The sequence below is a fragment of the Acanthamoeba castellanii genome, assembly GCF_000313135.1.
Source record: "Acanthamoeba castellanii str. Neff unplaced genomic scaffold scf7180000084724, whole genome shotgun sequence".
Taxonomy (NCBI): domain Eukaryota; phylum Discosea; order Longamoebia; family Acanthamoebidae; genus Acanthamoeba; species Acanthamoeba castellanii.
The window spans coordinates 276903-293808 of NW_004457611.1; the positions used below are offsets into that span (position 1 = coordinate 276903).

Consider the following 16906-nt stretch of genomic DNA (forward strand, 5'->3'; position numbering starts at 1 on the left):
AAACCCTTGGCGTGCTTCCCTGAACCACCCAGGTTTCTCCCTCTGGTGGACAATTTTTATATTTATTTCGAAGAGAAAAGCTGTTTTCTTGTTATTTCTTTCAAGGCAGCTGTGTCGTGGCGGTGGTGTGGTGCTGCTGCAGTAACGACTGGAGGAGGTGCCGCGTGCAACCGCCGGCGGGGAGGAGGGCTGTGTTCTTCTCGAGCGCCACGAATTCGTCGTCGGGCAGGAGGGACAGGCCGAGGCGTCGCTCGTTGTTGCGCGCCAGCACGTCGGCCCCGCTCAGCAGCAGCGCCACCACCACTTGCCGCAGGCCCAGGGCGGCAAAAGCATGTAACGCAGTGTTGCCGTGCGCGTCAGTCACGTTGGGGTCGGCGCCCTTGATCGTCGGCTTCCTCGACGCCTTCTTCATCTTCTTCTTCATCTTCTTCTTCTTCCTCTTCTTGCTCTTGTCTCGTTCCAGCTCCGCCTTGGTGAGCACCGCACAGTTCAAATGTTCGCCTGATATACACAAAAAAACATTCACATACATCATCAGTATATCTGTGGCAAGTTCGCTATCGGGTGGGCGGGTGTGATGGTGATGAGAAGTACCGAGAGGGCTTCGACCATCTCCAGGCACTCCTTCTGTTGTTTGTCGCTTCCCGAGCAGCGGCCGTAGATCTCCGCTGCAGCGTGCAACATCGCGGCCTGCCCGACCAGTTCCTCCACGTCCTCATCATCACCTTCTTCTGCCTCCGCCTCATCATCTTTCTCTTTTCCCTTCGTTTTTCTCTTCTTCATCATCGTCTTTGTCTTCTTCGTTTGACGCTTTCGCTCTTCTTCTTCGTTTTCGCTTTCGCTTTCGTTCTTCCGTCGCTTCTTGCCTCTGGCGGGCGACGCTGTGGAGGTGGTGGTGGTTGCCGGCAGCACGAAGTCCTTTTGCGGTGTCTTGCGCAGGAAGTGGGCGAACGGCACGACGAGCCCGTCGTCCACGCAGGCGTCGTCGCTGTAGCTCGGCCGCTTGCGCTTGCCCCGCTTGCCCTTCTCCTGCCGCGCGCGCCACTCGGCCTCCTCGCCGGCCAGCTCTGCGCGGCGCTTGACGATGAACCGGGCCATGGCCTCCGACACGCGCTGGTCCGCGTCCGCCCCGCCCGCCACCAGCAACCGCACCAGCCCCACTTGCCGGTTACTCACCGCCAGCTGCAGCGGCGTAAGTCCATTCGCGTCTGTATGTTGCGTGTGTTGCATGTCGTGCGCCGTATGCCGTGTGTGTCGTGTGTCAGTGCCAACTGCAACCATTAGCGGCAGGCAGCAAACATGGAATGTCGAACTGGCAAGGGGATCGGGCTCCACGCCGAGCGAGCCGAGTAGCAGCTTGACCGTCTCGGCGTCGTTGTTGTTCACCGCCATGTGCAGGGGCGTCGCTCCTGCAAAACAATAACAATAATATCAGCAAAAAATAATAATTAAAAAACAAAAACAAAGAAAAATAAACAATTTAAAGACGAAAGGAATCAAACGAACGTTTGGCGTTGGCGCTGTCGAGGTCGGCCTGGTAGGTGTGCAGCATGCGCAGCTTCTCCCGGTCCTGTACCCCCCCCCCAAGTAAGGTGAACAACTCGAGAAAGTGTGCGTCAAAGAAAGAACGAAAGAGACGACGTACGTAGGGGGTGAGTCCCTCGGCGATGTACCACGACCCGGCGCGGCGCCAGTGCCGACGCACGCCCTTGCGCATGAGAATGTGCGCCGCCGTGTCTCCATTCTCATTCTTCCGGTTGGGATCCACCCCATTTTCCTGATGTTACAAAGATTCACACCCGTGCGTGTGCGTGTGCGTGTGCGTGTGCGTGTGCGTGTGCGTGTGCGTGTGCGTGTGCGGTTTAGGCCACACAGAACTAAATGAAACTGCAAAATGAGGTCATGGAGGAGGTACGAGAACGAGTGCGAGCACGTTGATGTTGATGTCGGCGATGTGGGCGTGGAGGTAGGTGTCCCTGGTCTTCTTGGCGACCTTAAAGATGTCCACCACGTGCTTGTTTCCCAACGGCCACAAATGCCTGCGTACGCAACGCGCACGTTCACGTTCATCTCGCTGCGACTGTGCGTGTCGTGCGCGTCGTGTGTCGTGTGTGTGTCGTGTCGGTTTGCAAACCTGACGACGGCCACATGAGGGCACATCTCCTGGGTGTGACCGTTGTCGGCGCGTGTCTGCGCGTGTGTCGTGTAGCTGTAGTTCTCGCAACGCCACGTGAACCGCGGATACGGCGCGGTCGCCTCGTCCGCCAGTCCGAGCTTCAGCAGCGTTCGCACGACGTCCTCGTTACGGTACATGGTCGCGTAGTGAAGCGCGTTGACGGTGATCTCCTCTCCTTCCCACTGCGTACACCGCACACGCCACGACACACAGCACACGCGCACCGCACACGACCGCACCACGAGCAACGTCAGGTGAAGAGGAAGGCAACGATGAAACGGACAACTTCAACGTTACCTTAACTGTGTAGAGCGCGGCAAGGTCGGGACTGAAGCGACGGATGATCGCCTTAACGAGCTTCCCATTGCCGTACTACAGTCATTTAATGTGCGTATGTTGCGTGTGCGGTGTGTGTGTGAGTGTGTGAGAGAGAGAGCGAGAGAGAGAGAGAGAGTGTGTGTGTGTAGAGAGAACTCGTGCATTCATTCATTGAAGCACAGTGGTGGGTACGTACCATCAGTGCTCGTTCCCAGGGAGTGTGGCCGAGGCGACGCTTCTGGCCCTGCCTATACCGGTACATCCGCCTGTGGTTCGCAACGTCACTGCCCTCGCTAGCGAAGGGATACGCCCCGAGCTCCTCGATCAGGAACCTCACCACGTCCAGCGACCCTGCATAGGTCCCTCGACTTAACGCATGCACGCACACGACACACGACACACGACACACACACAATATATTCAAATATTGCGGTACCGTTGACCTGAGGCGGGTAGCCGGTAACGGGGCTCGAGCTCTGTCCCTGGACCTCCCTACAGAACCCCAACCTGGTTGGAAGGACTCCGATCAGTGAATGTGCCTGGAATTCAAGCCATCCAGCGTGTGCCCAGTCCAAGGGTCGTGTGGCGGCGTGTCGGCGAAGAATGAAATGAAGAATGTTAAAATTGTCGGCATACCAGTTCCACGGCTGCTGGCCCAGTATGGCCCGATGGAGGATGGAATAGCCGGTATCAGGGTCGGGCCGCACCAAATCCTCCGCCTTGAACTTACCTGTTCATGAATGACGCCACCATTGGTAAGCCGCGCATTCCTGGAATTGCTCTACGCACTTGGGTTCGTTACCGGCAGCGATGAGGGATTTGACGAGGTCGAGGTCATCGCTGAGTACTGCTTCCGAGAAGCAACTGTCCGGCTCATTCGGAATGGCGGCAACAGACGCCTCTGATCGTACGTTCAGGCGTGTGCGGTGATGCGTGTGCGGTGATGCGTGTGCGTTTATGTGACATCGCTTGCTGATAGTGATGATGACAAGAAACGCGTACTGTGCGCCAAGAGCAGATCGATGATGGTTCGCTGATTGTCGCGGATCCTTTGCAGCTCGGGCAACGCCGGCGCCAGTTCTTCATACAACTTGAAGTTGCCAATGGCGTGCAGTACACGTGTGATGCGCTTTAAGTTCCGTAGCTGTTGTTCATAGGGTTCGATCGCAGAGGTTAGTGTTGGCATGATCTGCATGTGTCCTGTGTATCGTGTGTGTGTCGTGTGTCGTGTGTCGTGTGTCGTGTGTCGTGTGTCGTGTGTCGTGTGTCGTGTGTCGTGTGTCGTGTGTCGTGTGTCGTGTGTCGTGTGTCGTGTGTTTTGTTGTGGAAGAGTACCGCAAGGTAAAGCGGCGATTGGCCATCGATGGCGTTGGCGATGTTCGGGTCGGCCCCGTGTTCGAGCACCACCTGCACCAACTCGGGCCTCACCATGTACACTACCTGCCAACAAAAATAATGAAATTTCATGATATAACACAATAACATAAGCTGGCTGGAATAAAATGCAAATAAAAAAAGTACAAACCTGGGTGAGCAGAGTGCCGACGAAGCCCTTCTTGGTGACCTCCATGTCATGATGGGTGAGCTCAATCCGACGCTGCTCGATCAACAGCGGTGCGTTGATGTCGACTTCGAGCTTCTCCGCAGCCGCCAGGGAGTCCCTGAGTGCGTCGGGCGTCGACACGTGGAACGTGTGGTGTACCACGAGGATCGGGCTGCCGGGCGCTCGCGGGTCGCTCGGCTCTTTGGACCTGGCGATGACCAACGCTTTCTGCCGGGGCCACGTATCGTGGTCGGCCAGCGCGCTGACTCGAACCAGCACCACCCTCTCGAGGAATGCAAAGTAGCGCCCGAACTGGGGCATCACGAAGTTAAATAAACATCAATTAATAAATATAGGAAACAGTATAAGGATAATACCACGAAGGTAAATATAAATATAAATATATCTGAAAAACAAGCAAAAATAATAAACGACAATTTAAATAGAAAAGGGAACGTACGGACTTGACCGGAGGTGGTTGGGTGCCGCTGAGGTCGAGGACGCGGAGGAGCGGGCACGAATCGGCCAAGCGCTTGAGCTGCGGCTTGGCGGTGGCCACCATCGGCCGCACGTTGGCCAGACTCAAACGCTGGAGCTTGCCGCAACCCGCCAGAAGCGCTGCCGGGGTCTGTGTCGCCGTGTGCGTTCGTACTGTCAGTCTTGTGTCGTGTGTCGTGTGTCGTGTGTCGTGTGTCGTGTGTCGTGTGTCGTGTGTCGTGTGTCGTGTGTCGTGTGTCGTGTGTCGTGTGTCGTGTGTCGTGTGTCGTGTGTCGTGTGTCGTGTGTCGTGTGTCGTGTGTCGTGTGTCGTGTTGTGTGAAGTCGACGCCTACCTTACGCAGAGTCCAGCCGGCGATGTTGAGGTCGACCAAGTTGGGACACGCGGCCAGGATTTTTTCCAGGTACACCGACGCTCCCACCGTGTAGCAGCCTGTGGGTTTGGCGCGTTAACTGTCAACCAATCGCCACTAATAAAAATAAAATAAAAACAAACGCGATTGGGCAGGACGGACTGGAGAGGTTGAGCGTGGTGACGGTGTGGAGGCGCGACGTCAATTCTCTCACATTCACGCGATGCGCGAGCAGCCTGCGATCCTCCTCGCGCCGCGTGTGATCGCCGTTAGCCTCGTCGTCACCATCGCCATCGAGCTTGTCTTTGTGCTCGAGCAGAGCGTTGACGTCGTAGTCGTCGTCCGGTTCGGGCTCGGTGCTGCGCACGAAACGGTCACGATCGCCCCAGGCCAGGCTCCGGAGCTTGGCCGTGCGCTCGGTCTGCTCCCGCGGGTCGGCCAGCAGCTGGAAGCAGCCGGCGAGCTTGAGCGTCAGCAAATTGTCGCTGTTGACCATGAGCCTGTTGAGCATGTCCAAGCTCACGTTGTGACAACCTGTAACAAGGTTACATCAGAATACTACTTGCATCTCGTAGTACGAGAATGTGAAACATATCAGCTAAATGTGGGCACACACCCGATAGGTCGAGGTGTCGTGGGCGGAACGGCGTCTTGCCATAGATCTTGAGCATATGTTCCAGGAATGCATCGTCGACTTGCGCGCAACTGGTGCATGTGGTTGAACATACAAAAAAAAAGTTATCGAAGGGAGTGATTGATTATCTTCGACACGATAGCGTAGTACCGACTGAGGCTCATATCGCTCAGCAGCCAAGGCAGCTCCTCCTTGACCAAGCGATTCAACGCTGGAATTAGGGAGAGGAAAATTAAATGAATTTGAAATACTTGGAATTCCAATTTAACAAAAAGAAAAATAGGCGTACCTTTGCACACGAAGCACAGGGAGAAGAGGAAGGGGAGCGAGCCGACAAACGAGTAGATGTGCACCTGCACCTCCGCGGGCAGGTCTACCAGCGTCAACGATGATGACCGCACCTCCTTGTCATCCTCTGGAAACTGCACAGTTTAATCAAAGGTACGAACTACTCAAATGATTGCATTCGCCCAAAATCTCTTTATGGTTGCCGCACCTTGCGGGCAAGAAGGCCCCTGGTCACGTTGTGCCGCGGCCAAGCGTACCATCGCGTGGCCTTCTCTTGCTTGGTGCAGTGGCTGATCAACAACTGCCCTCAACCGCTAAATTGTACTTCGAACGTTTTCGGCCTTCAGTTCAGTTGACCTGTCCGGTGTTTTCCCTGTTTTCTTTCCTTTTTTTGCACGTGCGTGCCGTTTCGTCAAACAAATGCTCAAATTGTTTGACGAGAACCACAAGAAGCCAACAAAAGAAGACAAATAAGCGAGATGCGGCGCTATGCTGCTGCCTTGGCGGCACTGGAGTTAATGTGCTTCTTCTTCTTCTTCTTCTTAATGGTCTCTGCACAATCTGTACGCAAACGCATCCCTTCGTCGCCGATTATTTTACAAAGAACGCTGGAAACAAATACATAACGAAATATAAATATCATATTGTTTGAAACATGTTACATGCAGCTGTGTTACAAATACTATTTATTCATTTTTTTACGTTTTCCAGAGGCAGAGTAGTGGCAACTCGCACGCCGCCTCCCTGATGACAGAGTGGGGCTCCCAGCCGGGCTTGCGCCATGTAGCAGCAGCCCGAGCAGTCAGCGAGGCCCAGGATTGCCTCTACGTGGCCGCCCTGTCGGCCATCACGTCCTCGGGCACCGTGGAGCTGTACGGGTCCGTGACGGCGCTCAATTCCTCGGGCGTGGTGGGCACCTTTGATACTCTTCCGCTGGCCATCGCCGTCGACAAGGACACCCTGACCCTGTTCGTCTCCACGCCCTCCAGCATCCAAGAGTTACGTATAATGCGATGTGTGCGCTGTGTGCGACGTGTGCGCTGTGTGCGCTGTGTGCGATGTGCGACAGCTGTGTGCGTGTGCATGCGTGTGCGGTGTCCTGATGCCCGCACCCACACAGATACGCAATCGAGTCTGATCTCTCAATCGGCTCAAGGTCCTGCCCGTGTTCCTTCGCCACCGGCACCAGCAACGGAGTCATCCAGTAATTTTCGCCCCCCCCCAACGAAAACCAGCACTTGGATGTCTGATGATATTCTGAATATGTTGACGAACATGTTGTTGCCCGTGTGCGGTGCGTTGCATCACATGTGACAGGGCAGTGGCGGCGGACGCGGTGAATGGGAGACTCTACTATGCCACGGGCGAGCAGATATGCTACACGGTTATATACTACGACTACTACAGCTGCACGTCTTACAACACGTCCGGTTCATCCTTCGGCCACATTTTAATCGGTACTCACCTCCAGCCCGCCAGCGCCAGACACAATGAACGCTTACCGCAATCCAACGCCGTTCGCATTACACACACGACACACCCACGCCATACAGAAGGGGACAAACTCTACGCCACCTGCACGAACAGGTCCGATATCCACGTCATCTCGATTGCTGCAGATAGCGACTTCATGACGCGTCTGGCGGTGTGGACCTTCTTCGACGGTGAATTGTCGCCCAACGGTACCCGTTGTGCGCTGTCGTACCTCTTTGACCCTTGCACACACTCACGCACGCACACACCCACCGCACACAACACATCCAACGCACACAACACACGACACACGACACACGACACACGACACACGACACACGACACACGACACACGACACACGACACACGACACACGACACACGACACAGGAATGACGATTGGGATGAGGGACAACATATTCCTTGCCATTCCGTTCTCCGTCGACCAGCCATGTGCGGTGATTGAGGTGGACAGGACCAACGGCTCGGTCGTGGCCTGCTTCGATCCGGGGCCGGACCGCAGCTACTTCGTGCAGACCTTCGGGCTGGCCTACAACGTCGACGAGGAGTACTTCTACCACTTCTTTGCCCAGAACCCCCAGGCTGACGTAAGTACTCTTTCAGACCTTCCACCACCGCACACGCCGCACCACCCACGCATTGCTCACACATTCATTTATTTTATTTATTTATTTATATATATATTCATTTGATGCAGGTCATGTACTTTCAAATGGTTAACATGGAACCGGGTATCTTGGGAGCTTCGGACGTTGACTTCATGGGGCTCGCGATCGACTCGCCGACCGACCTGGCCTTCGGGCCGTGCCCGCAGCCGCCGCCCGACCCCACGGAGCCCGACGCCGGCACCGACAGCAGCAACACCGTGGCCATCGCCGTGTCGGTGTCGGTCGGCTCCGCGCTGCTCATCCTGCTGGCCCTGGCCCTCGTTCTGTGCCTGTGCTGTCTGGCGACCAGGCGACGACGCAAGTACTTTGACTCGGGCCTCGACGCCGACCCCGAGTCCGGCGTGGAGATGACCGAGGTCAAGTTCACCTTTAGGTACCCCACCACCCACCACCCACCAGCCCACCAACCACCCACCAGCCAATCAGCCAGCCAACATCAAGCACTCGTTTGGAATGTGGAGATTGCTTAACACTTATTTTATTTTTCTCTGTCATAGGGAGATTGATGGCAAAGACCTGCGGTTGGGTAAGCTCCTGGGCGAAGGCGCCTTCGGCAAGGTCTACAAGGGCGAATACCGGTACACTCACTGCACACACCGCGCGCGCACACACACACACACACACACACACACACACACACACAAGGCGCACGATATATAGCGGCTTTGTATTAAACGATGGTGGGGTAATAGAGGAGCGGTGGTGGCGGTGAAGCTGTTCGAGGCACTGCGACTGGACCAGGCCGACCAGAAGGTGCTCCACGAGCTGCGCTCCGAGGCGCAGATGATGGAGCGCCTGTCGAACCACCCCTCAATCGTCAAGTTTGTCGGCGCCATCACCAAGGGCGAGGAGGGGTCGAACTTTGCGCTCGTGACCGAGTTCTGCCCGCGCGGCTCGCTCTATGACCTCTTGGTGCGCACTCTTGTCGCCAGCCATGCCATTAAATGCTTATTTTTTTGATTCTTCACGCCACCGCACACGCACACGCACACGCACACGCACACGCACACGCACACGCACACGCACACGCACACGCAGGTCAAGAAAAAGAAGAAGTTGCCGCTCATCACGCTGGTGCGCATGGCACGCGATGCGGCGTCGGGCGTGCTCCACCTCCACAAAGAGCACATCGTACACCGTGATCTGGCCGCACGCAACATTCTCGTAGGCCAAAACTACGGTGCGCCAACCAAGCTACCACTTCTTGTCTTGCTCACAACATATATATATATATATATATATTATATGGCGCCGCAGAGGTCTATGTGGCCGACTTTGGGTTGGCGCGAGTGCAGGCGGCTGAGGGCCAGGTGGCCACCACCAAGCAGAACTTTGGCCCCATCGCCGTACGCGTCTCCTTTTCGCTTTTTGCCTCCGCTTTCAAGGCTCTTTTCACGCTCGCTACTCACCCGTACGTGCGGCTCTCCAGTGGATGGCGCCCGAGGGCCTCAAGGCGCGAGAGTACTCCGAAGCCACCGACGCCTTCTCCTTTGGCGTCCTCCTCTGGTGCTCGCTCTTCCCTGACTGTTGTTATTTGTTGTTATTTGTTGTTATTTGTTGGTTGTTATTTGTTGGCTGACGATTGGGTGGACGAAGGGAGATGATGGTGAAGAAGCGGCCGTGGGCGGGCGTGGAGCCGGTGCAGATCATCACGTCGGTGGTCGGGAACACGCGGCTCCGGATTCCGAAGGACTGCGATCCGATCTTTGCGCAGATCATGAAGATGTGTTGGCGCCAGAACCCCGCCCAGCGGTACAACTACTCTCTTTCTCCTCTCAATGCCTCTATATGTTTATATCTAGTACTTCATATGATGTGGAAAAATGTTCCAATATATTGGATCTATGTGCACAGACCGTCGTTTGAGAAGCTGGTCGACATGTTGTCGAGCTACTACAAGAAGCTGCACAAGCTGCACGACATCTCAGCCGACGCCTACGAGATCAGCGACCAGGAAAGCGCCGGCGAGTCTGAAGGTGCGGATGTGTGGCCACCTTGACTCTCTGTTCTTTCTTCTGGTCATCACCGCCTGACGACCACGCGCACACCAGCAGACGAGATGCCGGAGGGTGTGAGCTACGAGGAGTGGCAGCTCAGCCGAATCAAGGAGGAGGTCAAGTCCTTCATGAAACAGCTCATCAACGAGGTGCGCGAAAGACACATAGCACCAAAAGCAAACACAAACGCAAACGCAAACGCAAAACTAAACGCGACTGCGCAACAGAGAAATGACGACTACCGCCTCATCGCAAAGGCCAACAAGGCCGCCTTCGTCGAGCTCAAGGACGCGTTCCGTACCGGGACCGACAGCGAAGAGGAAGTAACATTCGAGGACGACAGCGACGAAGAGGAGGAGGAGGGCACCAGGATTGGCGGCGCCAGCAGCGTCATCGAGAAGAAGGAGGACTACTCGGTGTCGCGAATCATCGCCGGCGCGAGCAACCACATCCTCCACGCGCCCAGCAAGTCCTCGCGAACCGCACGCCGCGCCGAGACGCAGGCGGCGTCGACGACGTCGTTGGCGACATCGTTGCCCGTCTCGGAATACTCGACGCTGGGCGACTCGACGGCCCAACAGAAAGCGAAAAGCGAAAGCGAAGAAGACGAAGAAGGAGAAGGGAAAGGGAAAGGAGAAGGAGGAGCCGACGAAGAGCATCGTCGGCATGGAGAGCAGTGGGGAGATGAGTTCGCAGTACTGCGTTCTCAAGCAATCGGCCGAAGAGGCGCCACAAGGAAAGAAGAAGATGAAGGAAAAGGTGGAAAAGGTGGCAAGAAGCAAGTCGCTGATTGGGGACACCTACGCCATTGTTTCCCAGCCAGAGCCGACAAACACCAAGAACAACAACAGAGCCACGGTCAAGGACAACAGCACAGGCTACGAATGCCTCACCACCGGCGGCACCAACGAGCCATTGCCCATCGACAACTACCAAGAAATCTGACACACAACACACGACACGACACGACACGACACGACACGACACGACACACCGACGCGAAATGTCCAACAAGCCCAACTTCTTGTGTCGACATAAATAACATTCTTATTGTTTTTGATTTAGATTACAACATCGAGACAGGGAGGTAAATTGAAAGAATTCAAAACGAATCGAGGCAGGACACAAGAGAAATGAGCAGAAGGAAGCAGGTGCTGTGGTCGCTGCACAATCCCGACCAATTCGTGATCGGTTCGTCCGATCTGCGACTCTACGAAATCAGTGTGCGGCCACCATCTTCCTCTTCCGCCTCCTCTTCCACCTCCACATCCTCTTCATCGACCAGCGATGGAGGCGCCATCACAAACACTGGCCAGCGAAAGAAATCAGTCATCAATCTCATCTCGGTACCCCCATGTCATCATCATTCATTAAAATGATTTTACACGCCCTTTTCCCTTTTTTAATTTACTTCTGAAATGCCAATTCTATCGCTTGAATAACAATTAACAAATACAATAATAAATATACAAATAATATCAACAAAAACACAACAACAGGTGAACAGCGAGGTCCAGACCTGCAAGTGCCTGGCCTGGAGCCCCGACCCGACCACGCCCCACCTGCTCGCCGCGGGCCTGCCCAACGGCCGCGTGGTGCTGACCAGCTTCCGCGACAGCGTGAGCTTCTCGTCGGTCAACTCGATCTCGAAGGAGTTCATCCCGCGCAACTCGCGATCGTGCAACGCCCTCGCCTGGAACCCGGTCTACCACAACGAACTCGCCGCGGGCCTGGGCAAAGTGCGCTGCGACTTCTCCACCCTCGTGTGGGACGTCAACCAGAGCAGCGGTACCTCGCTTGCGTGATTTCTCTCCGTGCGTGCGTGCGTGCGTGCGTTGCATTGACTAACCAACGTGTGCGCACACGAACGCCAGGCACGGGCGCAGCTACGAGTGCACCTCGAACACCTTCGACGCGCTCGCTCAATGCGGCATCACAACCTCTGTACGCTCTCCACCACCTTCCCGCTCTGGCTGTCTTCTATCACAAAATCATCGCTGACACACACGACACACGACACACGACACACGACACACGACACACGACACACGACACACGACACACGACGACATACACGACACACACGACACACCATCGTGACAACTACAGACAACAGTCACCGGTGGCGCAAGGGGTGGCGGACATCACCGGCGCCGAGGCGATCGTGCGCCCGATGCGGGAGGTCAACATGTCCGAAGCGACCGTCTCCCTGGCGTGGGTGCCCAATCAGCCCTCGTGTCTTGCCACAGGAACCGGTACCTTTACCTACCGTCATCTTCCTGTCGTGTGCTGCGCGTGTCGTGCGTGTCGTGCCGTGTGTGCCATGCGTGTGTGCGTGTGTGTGTCGTAATACTAATAATATTAATAAATAAATAGGTGCGAAATGGCTGCGAATATACGACATGCGGGCGTCGGATCTCACGGCTCGCAAGTCGGTCCTGGCCCACTCCAAGGCCGTCCACGGCGTCTCCTTCGATCCCTTCAACGACAAGCGCCTCTCCACATTCTCAGAGGATGGCACGTCGTCACCATATTATTACGATCAATTTTATTCTATTTCAGTATGTCCATTTTATGTTATATTCTTTTTATTAGCATTATTATAAATTATATTAATTGCTTACAATTATGATTATTGCTGTGGATAGGTGTGGTGAAGATTTGGGACACGCGTAAGCTGCGGGAGCCGATCTTTTCGCTGCACACGGGCAGCAAGAGCCTGATCCAGATCGAGTGGTGCTCCACGCGCAGCGGCATCCTCGCGTCGATCGGGAAGGAGGAGTCCGTGCTCAAGCTGTGGGACCTCAACGACTCGGCGCTCGACCTCCCGACCGACCCCACCAGCGGCCAGCAGCAGGAACTCAACCTCAAGTACACCCGGCCTTGCCGAAGTACGCCTCCTCCCCACTCACACGACACACCACACGACGCACGACACACATCACACGACACCTAACCACACACACACCACACACCCACACACCGCACACACACCCACACACATACACACGACACACACCACTTACGACACACACCACTTACGACACACACACACACACGCGTCAATAGCGTATGAGGCGAGTGAGCCGATCAGCTGCATTTCGTGGCACCCGACGAAGGAGTACCGGATCCTGACGGTCACGAGCTCGTCGTTCGTCGAGGTGGTCTCCCTGCACGAGTCGATCCCCGTGTCGTGGGCGCCCTACGGCGACCTCTCGTTCGCCTACGGTCGACAGATAATCCAGGGCTCCACCGCCGTCCACCCGCCCGGCCTCTCCTCCTCTTCCGCCGAACAGTACGCCGCGCCTCTTTGCTTTCATTGGCCACCAACCACTTTGCTGACGTGGCACACGTGTGTGTGTCGTGTGTGTGTGTGCGTCGTGTCGTGTGTGTGTGTGTGTGTGTGTGGCGTGTGGCGTATGGCGTGTGTCGTGTGTGTCGTGTGTCATGTGTCATGTGCGGTGGGAGCAGGATGCTGGAGCAGCTGGACATTTCGTTCGTGATGAAGCAGAAGGCGCTCAACGGCTACTCGATGGACATCGAGAAGAACAAGAAGCTGAGCGACGCCTTCGGCACACAGGAGCTCAAGGTCTGCTGGTCCTGGCTCGCCAGTACGTGCCCCGCCACAATCGTTCCCCCGCACACATTGCGATTCTTCTCATGCTGACTCCTGTGCGTGCGTGTTGTGTGTGTGTGTGTGTGTTGCATGTGCGTGTGCGTGTCGTGTTGTGTGTCGTAAATGACAGACGCGAACAGCAAGCGAAAAGAAAAGCACAGCGACTTTTCGGGCATCGTGGCGATCCTGACGGGCAAGGACACGACGGACCTCCCGACCAACATCACCCAACGCGAAAAGGCCGAAGTACGCCTTTCTTTATTTATTTCTTTTATTTCTTTATTTATTATTATCATTAATTTATGTCATTAATGCGTGTTTGATTATCATAGGGCGGATTCAAAACATACTACAGCCCGCAGCGACAGGCAGTACTCCGATTGTGCGGCTGGGACATGGAGTCGGCCTCGCTCGACGACATGGTATGCTGTTTTTTATTATTATTTATTTATTCATTTATCCACAATTTAGCTAATTCCAAGAATAATTCAAATTATTTATTGATTTGGATTATTGATTTATTTGTGATTTTATTCAGCTGTCGGTGCTGGAGCAGCAGAACCAGTTCGAGCGCGCGGCGGCCATCGCCGTGTTCCACCTGGACATCCGCCGCGCCGTGCTCGCGCTCAAGCGCGCCATCGCCGCCGACAGCGCCAACGAGCCCTTCCGCCTCGTCGCCATGGCCCTCGCCGGCTACGAGGGCGCCCAGCAGATGATGATGGCCGGCGGCGGCACCACCGGCGGCGGCGGCGTTGGTTCGCTGTGGAAGGAGACCTGCGCGTCGCTCAAGGAGCAGATCGGGTCGGCCTACCTGCGCGCCGCGTTCGCCTTCCTCTGCGCCGACTCGGTGCCGGACTTTGCCGAGGTGCTCGACCAGTACGACGAGATGAGCCTCGCCGACCGCATCGCCTTTGGCTGCCGCTTCCTTCCCGGCGCCGACGTACGCGCCCGCGCGTGTCGTGTCGTGTCTTGCCAGGCGTGTGTCGCTGGCGTGTGTGTCGCTGACGTGTGTCGTGACGTGTCGTGCAGCTGCAACGCTACATCACGCAGTCGGCAGCGGGGGCGGTGAAGAACGGGTCGCTGGCGGGCCTCATGCTCACGGGCCTCAGCCCGCAGGGCGTCGACCTCCTCGAGAACTACCTCAACCGCACCGGCGACGTCCAGACGGTTCGCTCGCCTCGCCCCCCCCCCGCACACACCAAAGACGCCTAACCCCGTGCGTGTCGTGCGATGCGTGTCGTGCTGTGCATGTCGTGCGCAGGCGTGTTTGGTGATGGCGCACGTGGTGCCGCGGGTGTTCAGAGACCAGCGGGTGGAGCACTGGATGGACTGCTACCGCAATCTGCTGGACATGTGGCAGCTCTGGCACGAACGCGCCCTTCTCGACGTCGCCCGCATCGCCACCGTCTCCGAGCCCAAGCCTCCGGGCCAGGTACGTGGCGCGCGCGTCATAGCGTGTGTGCGGCGATGGCGTGTGCGGTGGCATGTGCGGTGGCGTGTGCGGCGATGGCGTGTGTGCGGTTGCTGATTTGCATTGTATGTGTGATCCAGGTGTTCGCGCGATGCAACTTCTGCAGCCAGTCGCTGTCGATGAACATGCTGAGCGCCAAGATGGGCCGCGGCCGCGGCATGGCCCCCCAGCCCAAGGCCTCCAGCGGGAAGCAAAAGGTACTTATTTTTATTATTAATATTATTATTATTCATTTATTAATTTATGGTGTGCTGCGCGTAGGTGTCGTCGTGTCCGTCGTGCGGCAAGCCGCTGCCGCTGTGTTCCATTTGTTTGCTGCCGCTCGGCTGCTCCACGCCCGTCTTCAGCGGATCGCGCAACCCGAGCGAGAAGCAACGTACGTTGTTCATTTCTGCGTGTGGACTGCAAGAGGAGCGCTCACCAATCGATGCCATGTGTGTGTGCGTGTGCGTGTGCGTGTGCGGTCGGGCGTGTGCGGTCGTGCGTGTGCGACAGTGTACTGGGCGGAGGGCGGAAGCAAATTCGAGGATTGGTACACGTGGTGCCAGACCTGCAGACACGGTGGCCACGCGGCCCACCTCATGGACTGGTTCGCCCACCACGTCGAGTGCCCGGTGACCGATTGCAACTGCCGCTGCTACTCCCTCGACCCGCTCGAGTGACACAGTCGCGCCCCAGACCAAACGAAATAAATAGGTCAAATTTAATAAATTAGGCAAATTTGCTGAAACAAAAATTGCGGGGCCAAAATAAAGATGGACGAGAGGGAGCAAAAGCAGCAGAAGGTGGCGTGCGAATGTTGCGAGTACCTGACCCTGCCCGAGAGGGGCGCGTGGAGTGTATGCCCGGTGTGCTCTGGGCAGACTACGGAGCCAACGCCGTCTCCCTGCCCGTTGGCCGAGGCAACTTCGCCCGCTGGGGTGCGTGCGAGGAGCGCTTCGCCGGCAAGACCCGGCCACCGCGGCCCAACGAGCTCGTGCAGCTGCCCACCACCTCACCAACCCCTCGCCCCGGCGCTCCCACCGATTGACTTTTTAATTTTGATCTTATTTATATTTTATCCACCTAAGAGCATTTTATTTAGTTATTATTTTGCAACGTTTATTGGTGAGTGTTGAAGAAGAGGGACATGTGCAGAGGGAGAGGTGAGGAGAAGGAGGAAAGAGGAAGAGAAGACTGCGAAGTCACTCACTTCAGAGGTCGTCGAGGCTGGCTCGCCTCTTGGCAAAGTACTTGTTGATGAGGTAGCCCGCCACGAAGAACTGGGCGTCGTAGAGCAGGTGCACCGCCAGCGCCGTGAACAGGCCGTGGTTGATCATCACGTTGGCCAGCGCGAGACCCACATACCTACACCCAATTGCGCGGGTGCGGTTGTAAGTGTCGTGTGCGTCGTGTGCGTCGTGTGCGTCGTGTGAATGTGTGTGTCGTGTGTGTTGGGGCGAGGACGACACACGTACCAGGAGTTGATCCAGCCGAGGACGCCCTGGTACTTCTTGCCGTCGCGGTAGAAGACGTTGGCGAGGAGGACGCCCACCATGAACATCCGGTTATCGACGGCGTTGGCCTGCCACATCTTCCTCCTCATCCTCGAGCCCGTGAACGCTCCCTGGTAGCTGCACACCGCACACACCGCACACACCGAGACGGTGAGGCACGCAAACGCTGTACGCACACGCGCGCGTGTAGAAGGTGGTGGAGGAGGAGGGGGGATGGTGTACGTACTTGGAGGTGTTCATGCCGAAGGCGCCCATGAAGAACTGATCGTACTGGTAGAGCGTAAGGAAGTTGGCCACCGGGAAGATGATCCAGTCCCACACGATGCTGAACAGGGCGCTCCACACCAAGCCCATAAC

At 56.3% G+C, this 16906-nt stretch overlaps 4 protein-coding genes and 1 pseudogene across 4 annotated transcripts; 3 read left to right on the forward strand and 2 right to left on the reverse strand.

The window, feature by feature from the left end:
* Positions 1 to 100: 100 nt before the first annotated feature.
* ACA1_158850 lies at positions 101 to 6068 on the reverse strand (annotated as a pseudogene).
* Positions 6069 to 6555: 487 nt separating this feature from the next.
* Positions 6556 to 10911, forward strand: ACA1_158860 (protein kinase domain containing protein; the record flags this gene model as incomplete). The annotated part of the gene is made up of 16 exons (XM_004348498.1): positions 6556 to 6811; positions 7131 to 7238; positions 7362 to 7490; positions 7671 to 7888; positions 7999 to 8342; positions 8467 to 8547; positions 8662 to 8881; positions 9008 to 9149; positions 9227 to 9315; positions 9399 to 9475; positions 9566 to 9721; positions 9824 to 9945; positions 10024 to 10115; positions 10194 to 10498; positions 10548 to 10626; positions 10663 to 10911. 16 exons carry the CDS (start codon positions 6556 to 6558, stop codon positions 10909 to 10911), a joined length of 2667 nt encoding a protein of 888 aa, XP_004348548.1.
* Positions 10912 to 11099: 188 nt separating this feature from the next.
* ACA1_158870 (uncharacterized protein) lies at positions 11100 to 15715 on the forward strand (the record flags this gene model as incomplete). The annotated part of the gene is made up of 15 exons (XM_004348499.1): positions 11100 to 11189; positions 11466 to 11754; positions 12099 to 12221; positions 12343 to 12490; positions 12679 to 12857; positions 13036 to 13261; positions 13438 to 13577; positions 13713 to 13828; positions 13915 to 14004; positions 14121 to 14522; positions 14612 to 14749; positions 14844 to 15014; positions 15134 to 15250; positions 15315 to 15429; positions 15549 to 15715. The coding sequence occupies 15 exons, from the start codon at positions 11100 to 11102 to the stop codon at positions 15713 to 15715; spliced, it is 2511 nt and encodes an 836-aa protein (XP_004348549.1).
* A 93-nt stretch (positions 15716 to 15808) lies between these two features.
* On the forward strand, positions 15809 to 16083 carry ACA1_158880 (uncharacterized protein; the record flags this gene model as incomplete). Its single annotated transcript, XM_004348500.1, has 2 exons — positions 15809 to 15890; positions 15917 to 16083. The coding sequence occupies 2 exons, from the start codon at positions 15809 to 15811 to the stop codon at positions 16081 to 16083; spliced, it is 249 nt and encodes an 82-aa protein (XP_004348550.1).
* Positions 16084 to 16246: 163 nt separating this feature from the next.
* On the reverse strand, positions 16247 to 16903 carry ACA1_158890 (uncharacterized protein; the record flags this gene model as incomplete). The annotated part of the gene is made up of 3 exons (XM_004348501.1): positions 16247 to 16400; positions 16511 to 16666; positions 16776 to 16903. 3 exons carry the CDS (start codon positions 16901 to 16903, stop codon positions 16247 to 16249), a joined length of 438 nt encoding a protein of 145 aa, XP_004348551.1.
* Positions 16904 to 16906: the final 3 nt, after the last annotated feature.